The following is a 20,631-nucleotide window of genomic DNA, read 5'->3' on the forward strand; positions in this document are numbered from 1 at the left end:
CTCTGCAGGGCCATCCTGTCCTGGGCAGAGCTGTTCCCAAACCAGACTGTAATGTTGCCGGACAGGATGCTCTCTACAGCCCCAGAGTAGAAGCAATGAAGGATCCTCAGAGACACTCTGAATTTCCTCAGTTGTCTAAGGTGGTAAAGGCGCTGCTTAGCCTTACCCACCAGTGCGGCAATGTGCGTTGCCCACGTCAGATCCTCTGCGATGCGGACTCCCAAGTATTTAAAACTGCTCACCCTATCCACAATAGACCCATTTATCTCCAGTGGCGTGTACGTCCTTGGATGTTTAGCCCTTCTGAAGTGCACAATCAGCTCCTTTGTTTTAGTGACATTCAAGAGGAGGCTATTGTCCTGACACCAGAGTGCTAGATCAGCCACCTCCTCCCGGTAGGCCTTCTCATCGTTGTTGGAGATCCGGCCCACCACCATAGTAGGAAGTTATAGAGTTATAGTAGGAAGGATTTCAGCTTCCCCAGGATTGCATGAGAACAGCGGCATCTGAGAAGCGGCACGATGGCGCAGCGGTAAAGTTGCTGCCTTACAGCGCCGGAAACCCGGGTTCCATCCTGACTACAGGTGCAGTGTGACGCAGTTTGTACGTTCTCCCCCTGACCCATGTGGGCTTTCTCCAAGATCTTCGGTTTCCTCCCACACTCCAAAGACACATAGGTTAATCGGCTAGATATCAATGTAAATTGTCCCTAGTGTGTGTAGGATATTGTTAGTGTCTGGGGATCGCTGGTCAATGCGGACTTGGTGGGCCAAAGGTTCTGTTTCTGCGAGGTATCTCTAAAGAAAAAACAGCTTTGTGTGAAAGTGTCAGAGGGCTAGCAGTTTTTAGTGCATCCAGGAGACCTTTTAAAGACAATCCCAGGATAATCCACGAGGGCAGCACAAAGCCTGGTGTTGAGGAAAGTGTTGAAGTGGCAGAGCATTTTGGAGACAGTGATGTTAATGCTGTAAATTTCATGGATATTATGGAAAGGGATTATTGTGGACCAAAAATCAATTGGGGGAAAGCGGATTTTAATATGAAAAAGAAAGACCAGGGAAAAGTAGACGGAGGAAAATTACTTGCAACTATGTCTACAGTGCATTCAGAAAGTACTCAGACCCTATCACTTTTTCCACCGTTTGTTACGTTACAGCCTTATTTTTAAATGAATTAAATTATTTTTTTAAATTATCAATCTACACACAATACCCCATCAAAAAGAAATAACTGAAATATCACATTTATATAAGTATTCAGTACTTTGTTGAGGTACCTTTGGCAGCGATTACAGCCTCGTCTTCTTGGGTATGACGCTACAAGCTTGGCACACCTGTATTTGGGTAATTTCTCCCATTCTTCTCTGCAGATCCTCTCAAGCTCTGTCAGGTTGGATAGAGAGCGTTGATACACAGCTATTTTCAGGTCCCTCCAGAGATGTTCGATTGGGTTCAAGTCCAGGCTCTGGCTGGGCCACTCCTGCGTTGTCTTGGCTGTGTGCTTAGGATCATTGTCCTGTTGGAAGGTGAACCTCCGCGGCAGTCTGAGGTCCAGAACACTCTGGAGCAGATTTTCATCAAGGATCTCTCTGTACTTTGCTCCGTTCATCTTTCCCTCGATCCTGACTAGTCTCCCAGTTCCTGCCACTGAAAGACATCCCCACAGCATGATGCTACCACCACCATGCTTCACCGTAGGTACGGTATTGGCCAGGTGATGAGTGGTGCCGCTTGGCATTCAGGCCAAAGAGTTCAATCTCGGTTTCATCAGACCAGAGAATCTTGTTTCTCATAGTCTGAGAGTACTTTAGGTACCTTTTGGCAAAAAAATAAGCGGGCTGTCATGTGCCTTTTACTGAGGAGTGGCTTCCGTCTGGCCACTCTACCATAAAAGCCTGATTGGTGGAGTGCTGCAGATATAGTTGTCCTTCTGGAAGGTTCTCCCATCTTCACCGAGGAACTCTGGAGCTCTGTCAGAGTGACTATCGGGTTCTTGGTCACCTCCCTGACCAAGGCCCTTCTGCCCCGATTGCTTAGTTTGGCCAGGCGGCCAGCTCTATGAAGAGTCCTGGTGGTTACAATGTTCTTCCATTTAAGAATGACGGAGGAAGACTTCATCAGTCTGAAGAAGGGTCTCGACCCGAAACGTCACCCATTCCTTCTCTCCTAGATGCTGCCTGACCTTCTGAGTTACTCCAGCATTTTGTGATACCTTCAATTTGTACCAACATGTGCAGTTATTTTTCTACGGACAATTCCTTCGTCTTCATGGTTTGGTTTTTGCTCTGACATTAACTGTCAACTGTGGGACCTTAAATAGACAGGTGTGTGCCTTTCCAAATCATGTCCAATCAATTTATTTTACCACTGGTGGACTCCAATCAAGTTGTAGAAACATCAAGGATAATCAATGGAAACAGGATGAACATAAGCTCAATTTTGAGTGTCCAAGCAAAGGGTCTGTATACTTATGTAAATGTGATATTTCAGTTATTTCTATTTAATTACTTTGCAAAAATTTCTGATTAACAAAATATAAAAGTGAGAGTTGAATGCAATAATTTTACACAATTGTACGTGGAGAATATCTGCCATTTTTTGGTGAGCTGCAGTATTGTGGGAAGTTGCAATGCACCAATTTCAGATTTGTATAGCTTTAATAATTAATAGACAGCAGTGCAAAATTCAGTATGAAGAGTCTTGGCCCAAAATGTTGTCTCTCCCTTTCCCTCCATAGATGGCCATTGAGTCCCTCCAGCACTTTTGTTTTTGCTCATGATTCCAGCAACTGCAGATTTGATTCTTTCTTTTGATGAGTTTTATTTTGGTGAGTTTGTTCTTTATACTTGCAGTGGTTTCATGAAAGCTGTGCTGTTATCAGATTGCAGGATTGCTTCCGCCCACACTTACATTTGCAATAAAGATGCTGATGCAGGGGCACTGTGCTTCTTCAATGCAATACAAGTTTAGCTCATGCAACATCTCATCACCACCTCTAGGTAACAGCACCCTGAAAATGCAACATCTCATCACCACCTCTAGGTAACAGCACCCTGAAAATAGTGCAAGTGTTCAGCAGGAAAGTAAAAGTCTTGAAACTTTCTACAATTCTATTATTAGATTTCCTGTGTTAAAAATCTCTATTTCTACTTTTTACCTCAAGCGTCATGCAGTATCCCCATCTCTGAATTCATGGTATTACAGCTTCTCTTTGTAGCCGAGGCTCTGCACAAATGCCCAATATTCATGCTCATATTATTATTATATTTTTTTTATTAAAATTTTATTAAGCAGACTCATGGTCCATTAGAATACACATACAGTACACAGTATATACATATAAAATTAAATTAAATTAGAAAAGGCAACAATACCAATGTTTCCACATAGGTGCCAGGTATCTCACGGCACTGAAACCAGGATTTACCAGCAGCACAATGATGGAATTCTGAGAACCATTCAATCGGCATATAAATTTAAACATGAGATTCCTCAACAGAGCATGAAACATATTGACTCCTGCACTACAAAACAGTTCACTTGCACTGCACCACCTTGGCTTTCTAAGCAATATGCGCATGCAGTCATTATAGGCAACCTTAAGTTTATGGATGCTTGACTTATTAAACTTTATCCACAAAGGAGCAGTGTAAAGAGGAGTACAGTACGCTCTAAACAAGTTTATCTTGACATTTCCTGAGCACCAGTGGAATTTCCTAACCAACATGTTAGCTTGTGCATACAACATGCGGCGCTGTCTATACATGTCCTCATCATCAGACATTTGATCTGTGATAACATGTCCCAGATACTTAGCTTTACAGCAGACAGATAGAACCTGCCCTGACAGGTAAAATGATGGGAAGACTAGATCTTTGTCCCCTTTTACTTTACAAATCATGACAATGCTCTTTTTAGCATTGTATTTCACGTCAAATTGGACACCATACTCAGAGCATATATTCAACATCTGCTGAAACCCAGCACTGCTAGGAGAAAAAACCGGCAGATCATCGGCATACATAAGATGGTTTACCAGGGTGTTACCAATCATACATCCTGTTTTACAGCCTCTAAGCTGGTCAGATAAATCATTCATGTACACATTAAAGAGGGCTGGTGAAAGTAGCCCCCCTGGCGAACCCCATAGATTTACACTCCCTATTAGATTGATCACTTCCCTAAAAAATGCCTCCTCTTGCAATGACTAATACCAAAACTACAGCACAAGATAATAATCTGAGCACATCCTATCCTAAACAATATCGCAAATTCTGAACCACAGCACAATAGTGTTAGTTTAGTTTAAAGATACAGCGCGGAAATGGGCCCTTCGGCCCACGGAATCCACACCAATCAGCGATCTCTGCACACTACACACACGAGGGGCAATTTTACAATTATACCAAGCCAATTAGCTTGTAAACTTGCACATCTTTGAAGTGTGGGAGGAAACTGGAGATCCCGGAGAAAACCCACGCAGGTCACGGGAAGAAGGTATAAATTTTATTTTTAAAGAAGTTTTATGAATATCCGGGTTTTATGAATACGAAGACCAAATGATTCTATATGGATTATAGAAAATAACATGCTCACAATGTGTTAACAACAAGTCCAGTAGATCCATAGTTTAGCTGAGTGGAATGGAAATGCCCTGTGACATTCCTTAAAGGCATTGGTATGTCAGATAGTCCATATTAGACCATGTGATAACAGGCGATGCTATTTACAATGACTCAAACACTTGAAGACAACCAACAGTTACAATGCAACTGTTCAGCTGCTCCAGGTTCAGCAAGTCCCAGAATAAACACAAATCTCGATTCCCCAACACTGGTCAGATCTAGTGTGGGTTCATTGCAATTGTGAATCTCAGCACAGTCCTTGACATTCACAGAAAAGGGTAAATTCAGTTATCTAATTTTCACTGAAATATTTCTAATTGTTTTAAAGAATCTTTTAAAAAGAACATTTTTATTTTTCACTAATTCAAGGAATTTTAATTGTTTATTAACATCTGAATATCAGAGACATTTAAAATGTGCTACCCAGTCAATTGAGACAATTACAGTTGTATAGGGCCCAGGTAAGACCACATATGGAGTATTGTGTACAGTTTTGGTCTCCGAATTTAAAGAAGGACATCCTTGTAATTGATCCAGTGTAGCGTAGGTTCACGAGATTGATCCCTGGGATGGCGGGACTGTCATATGAGGAAAGATCGAAAAGACTAGGCTTGTATTCACTGGAGTTTAGAAGGATGAGAGGGGATCTTATAGAAACATATACAATTCTAAAAGGACTGGACAAGCTAGATGCAGGAAAAATGTTTCCAATGTTAGGCGAGTCCAGAACCAGGGGCCACAGTCTTATAATAAAGGGGAGGCCATTTAAAATTGAGGTGAGAAGGAACTTTTTCACCCAGAGAGTTGTGAATTTGTGGAATTCACTGCCACAGAGGGCCGTGGAGGCCAAATCACTGGATGCATTTAAGAGAGAGTTAGATAGAGCTTGGGGGCTAGTGGAATCAAGGGATATGGGGAGAAGTAGGGCACAGGTTACTGATTGTGGAAGAACAAATATGATCACAATGGATGGTGGTGCTGGCTCGAAGGGCCGAATGGCCTCTTCCTGCACCTAGTTTCTATGTTTCTATGAGACACAAGAAACTGCAGATGCTGGAATTTTGAGCATAACACAAAGTGCAGGAGGAACTCAGCAGGTCAGGCAGCAACTGTGGAGGGAATGGGCAGATGAACTTTCGGGTCGGGATCTTTCTACAGACTGACTGGAATGACAAGGTATTTGGTTGGAAGAGAGTCTGGATTTAGACAAAGCCCTCAGAGCGCACGAGGATAGGGGTGATCGTTTCGAGGTATAGATAGGGTAAATAAAGGAATAGATGGGGTAAATTTACAGTCATTTACCCAGGATAGGAGAATTGAAAACCAGAGTACATAGATTTAAGTTGAGGGGAGGAAAGATTTAATAGGAACCTGAGGGGCAACATTTTTACACAAATAGCATTAGGTATATGGATTGAGCTGCCGAAGGAGGGAGCTATGGAGGTGGGAAAAGGAGCATAATGACTGGGAGGGTTGGGGGATGGGAGAAATTGGAGGGCATGGAATAGAAAGAGACCAAAACTACCAAAGAGACCAAAACTGTACACAATACTCCAGATGTGGTCTTACCAGGGCCCTATACAACTGCAGAATAACCTCTTTACTCCTATATTGAAATCCTCTCGTTATGAAGGCCAACATGCCATTAGCTTTCATCACTGCCTGCTGTACCTCCCCATTACCTAACCTAACTCCATTGAGATAATAATCTGCCTCCTTGTTTTTGCCGCTAAAGTGGATAACCTCACATTTATCTACATTATACTGCATCTGCCATGCATCTGCCCACTCACTCAACCTGTCCAGGTCACCCTGCAACCTCCTAACATCCTCTTCGCAGTTTACACTGCCACCCAGCTTTGCAACAGGCATGTAGACAGATTGCAACAGGCATGTAGACAGATTGCAACAGGCATGTAGACAGATTGCAACAGGCATGTAGACGGATTGCAACAGGCATGTAGACGGATTGCAACAGGCATGTAGACGGATTGCAACAGGCATGTAGACGGATTGCAACAGGCATGTAGACAGATTGCAACAGGCATGTAGACGGATTGCAACAGGCATGTAGACGGATTGCAACAGATATATGGAGAGATTTCCAAGAGATGCCAAAGCAACAGGGTTGTCTTAGTGGGTGACTTTACCTTCCCCAATATTGACTGGGATGTGCTCAGGCAAAGTCTTAGCCGGGGCAGGATTTGTGAGTTGCATCCAAGGGGGTTTCTTGAATTTATATGTTGGTAGTCTAACCTGAGTTTAGTTTAGTTTAATTTAGTTTACAGATACAGTGTGGAGACAGGCCCTTTGACCCACCAGGTCCGAGCCGACCGGCGAACCTCGCACATTAACACCATCCGACACATACCAGGGACAATTTACACTTTAAACAAGCCAATGAACCTACAAACCTGTACGCCTTTGGAGTGTGGGAGGAAACCGAAGATCTCAGAGAAAACCCACGCAGGTCACGGGGAGAACATACAAATTCCGTACAGACAGCACCTGTAGTCCAGATCGAACCCAGGTCTTCGGCACTGCAAGCCCTGTACGGCAGTAACTCTACCGCTGCGCCACCATGTCACCTGAGAAGGGAACACACTGCACCTTGTGTTGGAAGGTGAGCCTGGCCAGTTGACTAGCATCACAATGCCAGAGTATTGGGGATAGTTATCACAACTCCTTAAGTTTTAATATTATTTTCAATAGAAAAGCAGGCTGGACTTGCGGGAAGGTACTAAACTGGAGTAAGGCTAACGACAACTTTATTGGACAGGAGCTCAGGGAGGTACGCAGGGAGCTAGTCAGGTGAGTCTACATGTGACAAAGAACATAGAACACCACTCAGGAACGGAACCTTCGGCCCACAATGTCTGTGCCAAACATGATGCCAAGTTGCATTGATCCCATCCGCCTGCACATGATCCATATCTCTCTATTCCCTGCACTTCCATGTGCCTATCTGAAAGCCTCTTAGACACCACATTTTTATCTGCCTCCACCTCCACCCCTGGCAATGCATTCCACGCCCCCACCCACTCTCTGTGTAAAAGACTTAAACCATCCACCTACCCTCTAGCGTTGGACATTCCACTCTGGGAAAAAGGTTCTGACTGTCTACCTTATCTATGCCTCTCATCATTTTATGTAAGTCTAACACATCACACCTCAACTTCCGCCTTCCATGTGGGAATCGTTTAAAAACCAATTGAAGTTTGTTGATTGAAGGTCCTAGTCGGCATGCTCTGGTGGAGAGGTGGGATTGGAATGGCAAAGGAAAGGAACCTTTGATGAGGTTGTAAATTTGGTCAAAAATAAAATGGGATTGCATGCAAGATTTAAGAGGATGGAATCAGATAGGGCCTTTGAGGATAATAAAGAAAGAAAGGAAAGAACTCAAGCGGGCCATTAGAAGTGCCAAAAAGGGGCCACAAAATGGCATTGGCGAGTCAGACTATGCAAAATCCCAAAGCTTTTTATAGCTAGATTCGAAATAAGATTGAGAAGTAGGACCACTCGAGATCAAGAAGGGAATTTGTGCTTGGAGTCTGGGATGTAGAAGTGGTACTAAACAAATGTTTTACATTTGTTTTCACTAAGGAGAAGGAAATAGAGGACAGTGAGATAAGTTTATTATTGTCATGTGTACCGTGGTACAGTGAAAAGCTGTTGTTGCATGCTATCTAGTCAGCGGAAAGATATACGTGGTTATAATCAAGCCGTCCACAGTGTACTGATACAGGATAAAGGGATAACAATTATTCCAAGATAAATTCCAGTAAGGTCTGATTAAAGATAATTTGAATGTCTCCAATGAGGTAGATGGGAAGTCAGGACCGCTCTCCAGTTGGTGAGAAGATGGTTCAGTGGTCCGATACCAACTGGGAAGAAACTGTCCCTGAATGTAGAAGTATGCATTTTCACACCTCTGTACCTCTCGCCTGATGGGAGAGGTTGTTCTTTAGGCACCAGGTTACGAGGTTCTCAATCTCCTTCCTACACTCCTTCTCATTATTATTTGATGTCTGGCCCACAAGTGTGTTGTTGTCTGGGAATTTGTAAGTTGAGTTGGATTGGCATTTGGCTGCACAGTCACGAGTGTACAAGGGGTAAAGGAGGGGCCTGAGAATACATTATTGTGGGGCACCAGCGTTGAGGATTATCGTGGAGGATAATTTGTTCCCTATCCTCACTGATTATGGTTTGTTGGTCAGGAAGTCGAGGATCCAGTTACATAGATGAGTGCTGACTCCAAGATCCACAAGTTTTTTTAGATGAGCTTGGATGCTATACTGGTGTTGAAAACTGAGCTGTAGTCTTTGAATAGGAGTCTGACGTCGGTGTCCCTTTTCTCCAGGCGTTCCAGAGATGAATGTAGGGCCAGGGTGATAGCAGTAACGGGATCATTCCGAGTCAGCATGGATTTACGAAGGGGAAATCATGCTTGACAAATCTACTGGAATTTTTTGAGGATGTAACTAGGAAAATTGACAAGGGAGAGTCAGTGGATGTGGTGTACCTCGACTTTCAGAAAGCCTTCGACAAGGTCCCACATAGGAGATTAGTGGGCAAAATTAGGGCACATGGTATTGGGGGTAGGGTACTGACATGGATAGAAAATTGGTTGACAGACAGAAAGCAAAGAGTGGGGATAAATGGGTCCCTTTCGGAATGGCAGGCAGTGACCAGTGGGGTACCGCAAGGTTCGGTGCTGGGACCCCAGCTATTTACGATATACATTAATGACTTAGACGAAGGGATTAAAAGTACCATTAGCAAATTTGCAGATGATACTAAGTTGGGGGGTAGTGTGAATTGTGAGGAAGATGCAATAAGGCTGCAGGGTGACTTGGACAGGTTGTGTGAGTGGGCGGATACATGGCAGATGCAGTTTAATGTAGATAAGTGTGAGGTTATTCACTTTGGAAGTAAGAATAGAAAGGCAGATTATTATCTGAATGGTGTCAAGTTAGGAGGAGGGGGAGTTCAACGAGATCTGGGTGTCCTAGTGCATCAGTCAATGAAAGGAAGCATGCAGGTTCAGCAGGCAGTGAAGAAAGCCAATGGAATGTTGGCCTTCGTAACAAGAGGAGTTGAGTATAGGAGCAAAGAGGTCCTTCTACAGTTGTACCGGGCCCTGGTGAGACCGCACCTGGAGTACTGTGTGCAGTTTTGGTCTCCAAATTTGAGGAAGGATGTTCTTGCTATGGAGGGCGTGCAGCGTAGGTTCACTAGGTTAATTCCCGGAATGGCGGGACTGTCGTATGTTGAAAGGCTGGAGCGATTGGGCTTGTATACACTGGAATTTAGAAGGATGAGGGGGGATCTTATTGAAACATATAAGATAATTAGGGGATTGGACACATTAGAGGCAGATAACATGTTCCCAATGTTGGGGGAGTCCAGAACAAGGGGCCACAGTTTGAGAATAAGGGGTAGGCCATTTAGAACGGAGATGAGGAAGAACTTTTTCAGTCAGAGGGTGGTGAAGGTGTGGAATTCTCTGCCTCAGAAGGCAGTGGAGGCCAGTTCGTTGGATGCTTTCAAGAGAGAGCTGGATAGAGCTCTTAAGGATAGCGGAGTGAGGGGGTATGGGGAGAAGGCAGGAACGGGGTACTGATTGAGAGTGATCAGCCATGATCGCATTGAATGGCGGTGCTGGCTCGAAGGGCTGAATGGCCTCCTCCTGCACCTATTGTCTATTGTCTATTGTCTATTGTGACCTGTTGTGGTGGTAGGCAAACTGCAGTTGGTCAAGGCTGCTGGGTAGACTGGGTTTAACATGTTCCATAACTAGACTCTCAAAGTACTTCATGATGGTGGATCTCAAGGGCACTGGATGGTGGTTGTTAAGACATGAGGTCTTGCTTCTCTTTGGCACTAGGACGGTGGTCTGTTGAAGCAGTTGGGTACCTCAGAACAGAGGTGATTAAAGACCCTCCCTCTCGCTGGTCCATGCAGTTCCTAAGGACACGGCCAGGAACTCCGTCTGGGCCAGTTGCTTTCCATGGGAAGGCCGATCTAACCTCTGCAACAGTGACCCTGGGAAGAGGCACACTCGAGTTTGATGGGAAGTCATCACCTCAAAGTGAGTATTAAGTTGATCAGGGGCTGCCGGACTTTGTTTTGCAGCCAGTTATAGTATTCAGGTCTAGCCACAGTCTGTGGGTATCCGATGGAGAACACTAATCTGCAAAGGCAGTTTGAGATTAAGATGCAGGAGGTATTAGGGCTCTTAAAGAGCATTAAGGTGGATAACTCCCCAGGACCTGAAGGGATTTATCCCAGGTCATTGAGAGAGGCAAGAGAGGAGATCTTTGCATCTTTGCTAACCACAGATAAAGTTCTGGAGAGTTGAAGAGTAGCTAATGTTGTTCCTTTATGTAAGAAGGGAAGTAGAGTGAATCCAAGGAATTGTAGATCAGTGGGGCTCACATCAGTGGTAGGGAAGCCTTTGGAGAGGATACTTCAAGATAGGATTTACTCCAGTTTGGAGGAGAAAGGGTTAATTAGATATAGTCAGCATGGCTTTGTACACGGCAGGTCTTGTCTTACTAACTTGATGGTCTTCCATCATGTTCAGCACACATCGTGAGTCGAAGGACCTGTTCTTGTGATGTGTTCTATTCCTTGAAATGTAAACCCAGAGGAAGGGATATAGGTAGTGGGAGAGAGGGGGAAGGAAAAAGAGGGTTGGTAGAAGGGAAACTCAGTGATGACAGGTGAGTGTATGGAAGAGGGGAAAGAAGCAGGTTGACTGGGGTGGTGGGAGATGGTGGTAGAAATGTGTGCACCCGGTGTGGCTCGGCCGCGGGGACTTGGGCGTGGGGAAGAGAGCAGAAGTTTTGTTGCCTCCATCACAGTGAGGGGGTGTTTGGAGTCACTGTGATGGGTGTTTGTGTTGGGGTCGTGTGTCTTGTGTTTCTTTTTTTGTGTGACTGCTGGTAACGTAATTTCGTTCGGTACCTCGGTACCGAATGACAAATAAAGGCTCTGTATTCTGCACATGGAGTAGAATGGGCGAGGGAGAAATGGGTGGTATTTGAAATGGAAGAATTGAATGTTCCCACTGCTGAGTTGTAATCCACAAAAGCAGAATACCGGTTGTGTGGGAATGAACTACAGATGCTGGTTCGCACCGAAGATAGACACAAACTGCTTGAGTAATGCAGCAGGTCAGGCAGCATCTCTGGAGAAAAGAAATAGGTGACATTTCGGGTTGAATCTCAAGAAGTTCTCGACACGAAACATCACTTATTCCTTCTCTCCAGAGATGCTGCCTGACCCGCTGAGCTACGCCAGCATTTTGTGTCTACCTTCAGAATATGAGTTGCTATTCTTCCAGTTTGTGTCTGGCCTCACTCTGCTAATGGAAGAGTCCAAGTCAGAAAGGTCAATATGGGAATGGAAAGGGAAGTTAAAATGGATGCAATGGTAGTTCCAGCACAGCAGGCCTTATAGCGCAGGTGTTCAGCAAAACAGTTGCTCAGTCTACGCTTGGCCTTGCTAATGTAAAGGAGGCAATATCCTCATGCCCCCCCCCCTCCTCCCCTCACCAACCACCTGCCCACCAGACATTACCTTGGGCTCGGTCTGCTCCCCTACTATCATCCGACCCCAACCCCCACACTTGCCGGGTATTCACCAGCCCCCCTGACCTCCCCCTTTCAGATACCGAATGGTCAGTCCTCAGCAGAGGCCTCACCTTTGTTCCCCTCCGCCCCCACATCAACCAGTTCCAGGTCCGCCATGACCGAGGAAGAAGAACCAAGGAGCTCTTCTTCCGTCGTCTCCACCTCCGGGCCTTTTTCCATGGGAAGGAGTCCTCGCCCCCCAGTGATGACCCCTTCTCCCATCTCCAGTGGATCCCCTCTTCTTGGACCCCCCCCCGGTTGGCCAACTACCCTCACTAGAACTTTTTATCTCCAACTGCTGGCGGGACATCAACTGCCTCAAATTCTCCACTCCCCTGACTAACTCTAACCTCTCCCCTCCTGAACGTGCAGCCCTCCACTCACTCTGCAGCAACCCTGACTTAGTTATCAAACCCGCTGACAAGGGAGGTGCTGTGGCAGTCTGGCGTGCTGACCTCTACCGGACCGAGGCCAGACGACAACTCTCAGACACCTCTTCCTACTTATCCCTGGACCATGACCCCACCGATAAACACCAGACCTTAATCATCAGCACCATCACGGACCTCACCATTTCCGGCGCTCTACCCTCTAATGTCTCTAACCTTATCGTTCCCCAGCCCCGCACGGCCCATTTTTACCTTCTCCCCAAAATTCACAAACAGAACTGTCCCAGCAGACCCATTGTCTCTGCCTGTTCATGCCCCATCGAATTAATTTCCACCTACTTCGACTCCATCGTATCCCACCGGTCAAATCCCTCCCCACCTACATCCAAGACACCTCACACGCTCTCCATCTCCTCGATAACTTCCGGTTTCCAGGCCCCCACTCCCTCGTCTTTACCATGGATGTCCAGTCTCTCTACACTTCCATCCCCCACAAGGATGGTCTCGAAGCCCTCCGTCTCTTCCTCGACTGTAGAACCAGCCAATCTCCATCTACCAACACTCTCCTCTGCCTAGCAGAGCTGGTTCTTACCCTTAACAACTTCTCCTTTGACTCCTCCCACTTCCTCCAAACCAGAGGCGTAGCTATGGGCACTCGCATGGGCCCTAGCTACGCCTGCCTCTTTGTCAGGTACGTCGAACAATCCCTGTTCCAGACGTACACCGGCCCCATCCCCGAACTCTACCTCCGCTACATCGACGACTGCATTGGTACTACCTCTTGCACCCATGTAGAACTCACTGACTTCATCAATTTCACCTCCAATTTCCATCCTGCTCTTAAATATACTTGGACCGACATCTCCCTGCCGTTTCTAGATCTCACCATCTCCTTCACAGGAGACAGACTAGTGACCGACATCTACTACAAACCCACTGACTCCCACAGCTATCTTGACTACATTTCTTCCCATCCTCTGTAAAAACTCCATCCCCTACTCCCAATTCCTCCGTCTACGCCACATCTGCGCCCAGGATGAGGTGTTTCACACTAGGGCATCAGCGATGTCCTCATTCTTTAGGAAACGGGGCTTCCCCTCTTCCATTATAGATGAGGCTCTCACTAGGGCATCCTCTACATCTCGTACATCTCGTACCTCCGCTCTTGCTCCCCCTCCCCCCACTCGTAACAAGGATAGAGTCCCCCTTGTCCTCACCTTCCACCCCATCAGCCATCGCATACAACAAATTATCCTCCAACATTTCCGTCACCTCCAATGGGATACCACTACTGGCCACATCTTCCCATCTCCTCCCCTTTCTGCTTTCCACAGAGACCGTTCCCTCCGAAAGTCCCTGATCCACTTGTCCCTTCCCACCCAAACCACCCCCTCCCCAGGTACTTTCCCCTGCAACTGCAGGAGATGCACCACCTGTCCCTTTACCTCCCCCCTCAACTCCATCCAAGGACCCAAACAGTCTTTCCAGGTGAGGCAGAGGTTCACCTGCACCTCCTCCAACCTCATCTATTGTACCCGTTGTTCCAGATGTCAACTTCTCTACATCGGCGAGACCAAACGCAGGCTCGGCGATCATTTCGCTGAACACCTCCGCTCAGTCTGCCTTAACCAACCTGATCCCCCGGTGGCTCAGCACTTCAACTCCCCCTCCCATTCCCAATCTGACCTTTCTGTCCTGGGCCTCCTCCATTGTCAGAGTGAGGCCCAGCACAAATTGGAGGAACAGCACCTCATATTTCGCTTGGGTAGTTTACACCCCAGTGGTATGAACATTGACTTCTCCCACTTCAGGTAGCCCCTGCTTTCCCTCTCTATCCCCTCCCCTTCCCAGTTCTCCCACCATTCTTCCTGTCTCCGACTACATCCTATCTTTGTCCCGCCCCCTCCCCTGACATCAGTCTGAAGAAAGGTCTCGACCCAAAAAGTCACCCATTCCTTCTCTCCCGAGATGCTGCCTGACCTGCTGAGTTATCCGAGTCTACATTCGATTTAAACCAGCATTTGCAGTTTTTTTTCCTCCACATCAGGAGCACTGAATGCAAGAGGCAAGACTAGAAGAAGTGCATTTGAAGCTCTTACTTTACCTAGAAAGTCCGCTGGAACCCTTGGATGAGAGGGGGCACTTTGGGTGAGAAAGAATGAGTGAACAAGTGTGGGGAGGGTAGCTGTATGTCAAGCTGCAAGGGTGGGGACCGGCAGATGTGAATGTTGGTGGGATCATGGCGGAAATGTTGGAGGCTGGTGGAGAAAAAGGTGAGGACCAGGGGATCTCTATACTTGTCTGTCTGGGAGGATGGGGAGCAGGAGCAAAACTGTGGGACACAGAGGAGATGCAGGTGAAGACTGCACCAGAGCAGTCGAGTGGAAGCCATGTTTACTGAAGAAACATTCACAATTTTCCAGTCCTCAAACACCTCCTATATATTCAGAAAGTATTCAGACCCCTTCACTTTTTCCACATTTTGTGATGTTACGGCCATATCTTAAAATTGATTAAATTCTTTTTTTTTTATCATCAATCTACACACAATACCCCATAATAAAAAAGTGAAAACAGGCGTTTAGAAATTTTTGCAAAGTAATTAAAAAGAAATAACTGAAATATCACATTTACATAAGTATTCAGACCCTTTACTCAGTACTTTGTTGAGGTACCTTTGGCAGCGATTACAGCCTCAAGTCTTCTTAGGTATGATGTTACAAGCTTGGCACATCTATATTTGGGTAATTTCTCCCATTCTTCTCTGCAGATCCTCTCAAGCTCTATCAGGTTGGATGGGGAACGTTGATGCACAGTTTTTTTTCAGGTCCCTCCAGAGATGTTCGATCGGGTTCAAGTCTGGGCTCTGGCTGGGCCACTCAAGGACATTCACAGACATCACAAAGCCACTCCTGTTGTGTGCTTAGGGTCGTTGTCCTGTTGGAAGGTGAACCTCCACCCCAGTCTAAGGTCCAGAACGCTCTGGAGCAGGTTTTCATCAAGGATCTCTCTGTATTTTGTTCCGTTCATCTTTCCCTCGATCCTGACTAGTCTTCCAGTTCCTGCCACTGAAAAACATCCCCATAGCATGATGCTGCCACCACCATGCTTCACCGTAGGTATGGTATTGGCCAGGTGATGTGGTGCCGCTTGGCATTCAGGCCAAAGACTTCAATCTTGGTTTCATCAGTCCAGAGAATCTTGTTTCTCATGGTCTGAGAGTCCTTTAGGTGCCTTTTGACAAACTCCGAGTGGGTTGTCATGTACCTTTTACTGAGGAGTTGCTTCCGTCTGGCCACTCTACCATAAAGGTCTGATTGGTGGAGTGCTGCAGAGAAAATTGTCCTTCTGGAAGGTTCTACCATCTTCACCGAGGAACTCTGGAGCTCTGTCAGCGTGACCATCGGGTTCTAGGTCACCTCCCTGACCAAGGCCCTTCTGCCCCGATTGCTCAGTTTGGCCGGGCGGCCAGCTCTATGAAGAGTCCTGGTGGTTCCAAAGTTCTCCGTTTTGAGAATGACGGAGGCCACTGTGCTCTTCGGGACCTGCAATGCTGCAGAATGTGTTTTATACCCATCACCAGATCTGTGTCTCGACACAATCCTGTCTCGGAGGTCTATGGACAATTCCTTCGTCTTCATGGCTTGGTTTTTGCTCTGACATGCACTGTCAACCGTGGGACTGTATAGACAGGTGTGTGCCTTTCCAAATCATGTCCAATCAATTTAATTTACCACTGGTGGACTCCAATCAAGTTGTAGAAACATCTCAAGGATAATCAAGGGAAACAGGATGAACATAAGCTTATTTTTGAGTGTGAAAGCAAAGGGTGTGAATACTTATGTAAATGTGATGTTTCAGTTATTTATTTGCAAAGATTTCTAAACACCTGTTTTTGCTTTTTATTATTATGGGGTATTGTGTGTAGATTGATGATAACAAAAAAGAATTTAATCCATTTTTAAATAAGCCTGTAACGTAACGAAATGTGGAAAAAGTGAAATGGACTGAATAGTTTCTGAATGCACTGTACAAATAGAAAGATATGGCCTTATCACAGGCAGATGGGATTAGTATCGATGCCAAAAAGGTCGGCATAGTGGTGGAAAGGGTCTGTTTCCAGGCTGTGTATCTCTGTAACTGTCTGGATTCTAACCTCTGCAATTCTGTTGTTGTTGAGTAACCAAGGACACTGACCATCTGGACCAGACAGTGTATCCATTTTAAGTACAGCTAGCCTTTCCAGTGTCTATTCCCCGACTGCCCTGACCACGGGAGAAAAGGAGGGAAGAAGATAATACAGCGTTGGCTTCCGTCACAGAGCGCTGTGGTGGATGTTTATGTTAATGTTTATGGAGTTGTGTGTCTTGTTGCTTTTTTGGTATGACTGTATGGCAAAGCAAATTTCTTGTATGCTTTTACACACTTGGCTAATAAATTAATTACAATTACAATTACAATCACTTAATTGGTCCCCCCAAATTCCAGCTCCATCTTCCTTTGCCAAGACTCAAACAGCAACCTCATTCTTGGTGATGACTACCTTATTCATTAACACCTCACCCATGCCCTCATGTTCCCCAATATCACACCACATTAGGCTTTTGTACATCGCAGTTGGTCTCTGACCAACTTCACCTAGTCATTGTAACCCCTTCTAGTTCCCATGCCAATAGTACATTTGTAACCCCCTTCTTGTATCTTGTAACCCCTTCTAGTTCCCATGCCAATAGTACATTTTGGAAATAAAAAAACTGCAGACACTGGGAATCTGAAATAATAAAGAAAATGCTAGAAACACTCAGCAGGTCAAAGAGCATCTATGAGAAGAGAGAGTTAATGTTTCGTTAAAGACCGAGCAAGGATTCTGCAGACCTATTTTCGTTAAAGACCTGAAATGTTCTGCAGACCTATAGTGAAAACACTCTTCTGTTTCCTAATTCCAAATAATTGGATTCCGTATGATGCATGGAAGCTGCAGCTAAGGAGGACTACTCACGTGGCCAGTCTCGCTGACCTAGTACCTGTGTCTTGGTGCTGCAGTGTGAATAGGACGCACGGAGGTTTCCACACGGAGGTTTCAACAGGTCAGACACCGTCTGTTATCGTCATAGAACCGGACAGCACGGAAACAGGCCATCCATGCACCACCTAAGCTAGTCTCGACCCAAAACGCACCCATTCCTTCTCTCCAGAGATACTGCCTATCCCATTGAGTTGCTCCAGCATTTTGTGCCTATCTTCACTGTAAACCAGCATCTGTAGTTCCTTCCTATACATCTAGTCCTTTTTACCTGGTCTTGCCCCATATCCCTCTCAATATTTCCTATCCATGTACCTGTCTTTTAAATGGATTCATGACCATGAACTGAAGGATTCGGGGAGAGGGTTGGGAATATCAACAAACGATGCTGCAATCCACAATGTCCTCTCAACCCTACAATGGGACTGAACCTGAGCACGAAGCGTCTGAACAGAAGCTGTCATGAAAACAGCGCCGACCTTGTCAGATGTGCATCAAGCACCAACGCGATCACATCCCAATGATTGGACACCACATCCCACCCTGACTGTACACTGCCTGTAAACTTCCATTTTGTACCCAGTGTTGAGCGATACAAAATGCGACCTTCCAATTCTAAGATTATTAAAAATGAGTGTGAGGTAAATAATTTACGTTTCAGGTTGACAGCTCAGATTATAAATAACAACACAGAATGAATCCTCTCGCAGAATGCGAGGTCCTTCCCCCCTCACTGAGTCCCACGTGTAACTGGAAGCGTCGCTCACGTCGGGGAAGATCAGTTTCATGACCAACGCATCTGACATTTAAACATTGTTTTAATTGGATACAGTGCAGATGAAGGCATCGCCATTAAACCATGGGCGATGGTTGACTGTTGGTGACAAAGTGCTCCAGATACTGGTTTCAGCCGAAGATAGTTCGGCTTGTAGCGTGGGCAGTCGTGGGCAGTCGTGGGCAGGGTAAACAGGGTAAACCATCTGCTGGTAAACGTGCCCATCTCATGTGAAGGGGCAAGCGGCGGCGCTCCCTGAATGTGCCCGGGAGTGGGGCCGGAGTCGGGGTGATCTGTGGGTCTGATTATGGACACGGCAGTGTCTCCCCGCTCACACGTCCACCCAGCACCGTCGGCCCGCACCGGGGCGATGCAATGACACACGGTCGTGTACTTCACTACTTCCCCACCGACCGCCACCGCAGAGCCGCACCGCACCAAGGCGGGGGGAGTGGGAGCGGGGGGTGTGGGAGCGGGGGTAGGGGGAGTGGGAGCGGGGGCAAGGACTGCGACAGCCGCCTGAAGCCGCAGCCCACACTGCGTGGCCCGGGCCACCCGCCCTCCTTCCCCCCCTGACCGCCCGTTGCTCCGGGAGCGGTGTTTGTGTGATCTCGGCAGCCGACTACCCGCCTCTCGCTGCACTGCGCTCCTCGGTGGCGGGGTGGAGGGGAGGTGGAGGGGTGGAGGGAGGGGTGGAGGGAGGGGTGGTGGAGGGAGGTGGAGGGAGGGGGTAGTTAGCTGCATAGCCGGCTCCCGGTGAGGCTGTCGATCTCGGCCGGGCTGTCACCCAACATCACCGGCTGCTGTGAGGGGCAGATGCACCAGAGCCGGTGGTCCACACACACACACACACACACCACCCGCACACTGCGCCGCTCTCGCCTCCAGCACAGCAACATAATCTCATCCCCGCATCTGCACCGGCCTTGCTCATCCCCATCCCCATCCCCATCCCCATCTACACCCTCCCTCCCTCTCTCCCAACGCACCGCCATCCCCATCGCCAGCAACACTCCTCGCCGCACCCAGACTCTGCATGGAACTGCCCCGCTATCACATTAAAGTCGGTTACTTACTCTCCCCCACCACTGCCTTCAGCCCAATCGGTGCCATGGTGCTTGCAACCCTCGCTCTCCTTCACCATCAGCTGACTGCAGAGAGCAGCCAGACGTCACTCGCCCCAGCCAATTCCCGGGAGGATTAGCATGAAAACCAGCCTCCGCCGGCGCCGCCGCCCTCGCCTCTCACACCGACAGATGCAATCACCACCGAGACTGCACCGTTATAAATCTGTATCATTATATGTTCACAGACAGACGGCATCGCCGCACACAGGGGTGATCCACCCCCGGCGACATTCCCCGACCCAGGTGCAACATTTGTGTGTGAGTGTGTGTGATTGTGAGTGTGTGTGTGGGGGGGGGGGGGGGGGGGGGGGGGTGTGGGGTGTGTGTGATTGTGTGAGTGTGTGTGTGTGTGAGTCAGTGTGTGTGTGTGTGTGTGAGTATGTGTGTGGGGGGGTGAGTGAGTGTGTGTGTGTGGGGTGTGTGTGTGGGGTGTGTGTGGGGTGTGTGTGTGTGTGGGGGGGGGGAGAGAGAGAGAGAGAGAGAGAGAGAGAGAGAGAGAGAGAGAGAGAGAGAGAGAGGAGGGCGGAGATGAATGGGCTTAGAGAATGTTAAAGGGCGAGGGGCATGCGGCAAAAGGGTTGGTGTTTCCTGCTGATTCCGCATAGGCAGGGCCGTGAACTGAGAAGAAACCTCACCAGCACAATGAGGGAGAAATACCAATATGTCACCAGCTGAAATGGTGCGGTGACATTTCATGTTTTACACCGATATGAAAAACGGTCAAATAATCAACGAGTAAACGGGGCGCGGTGTTGCACCGGCAACGAGCCAGTGGGCAGTGATTGCGTGCGGACAAGAGGACAGATAGACAGTAGAAACAAAGGGACGGAAACAGGAACAGCATCTCGCACAACATGGAGATGTGACGTTCCGGGGCGAAGGAGGAGAGAGGCGTGTAGGAGGATATAGTGGATGAGAAACGCCAGTGCTGTCACTTTAACAATTCAATTATAGGATCATACAGCACGGAAACAGGCCCTTCGACCCATCGCGTCCATGCCGACCAAGTGACCAATCTAATTAGCCCGCGTTTGGCCCATATCGCTTCAAACTTTC

General features: G+C 47.2%; 1 protein-coding gene across 2 annotated transcripts in view; it reads right to left on the minus strand.

Annotated features, from left to right (window-relative positions):
- The window catches only part of stxbp1a (syntaxin binding protein 1a), a 121,023-nt gene extending 101,244 nt beyond the window's left edge, over positions 1-19,779 (minus strand). The window contains exon 1 of one of the 2 annotated variants that reach the window (XM_078426367.1): positions 19,525-19,779. In XM_078426367.1, coding sequence (XP_078282493.1) covers positions 19,525-19,561 — 37 coding nt within the window. In that variant the 5' untranslated portion in view covers positions 19,562-19,779. The remainder of the gene's footprint in view (positions 1-19,524) is intronic. The other variant, XM_078426368.1, reaches the window with a different exon arrangement.
- Positions 19,780-20,631: the final 852 nt, after the last annotated feature.

The sequence above is a fragment of the Rhinoraja longicauda genome, chromosome 31 (assembly GCF_053455715.1).
Source record: "Rhinoraja longicauda isolate Sanriku21f chromosome 31, sRhiLon1.1, whole genome shotgun sequence".
Taxonomy (NCBI): Eukaryota; Metazoa; Chordata; class Chondrichthyes; order Rajiformes; family Arhynchobatidae; genus Rhinoraja; species Rhinoraja longicauda.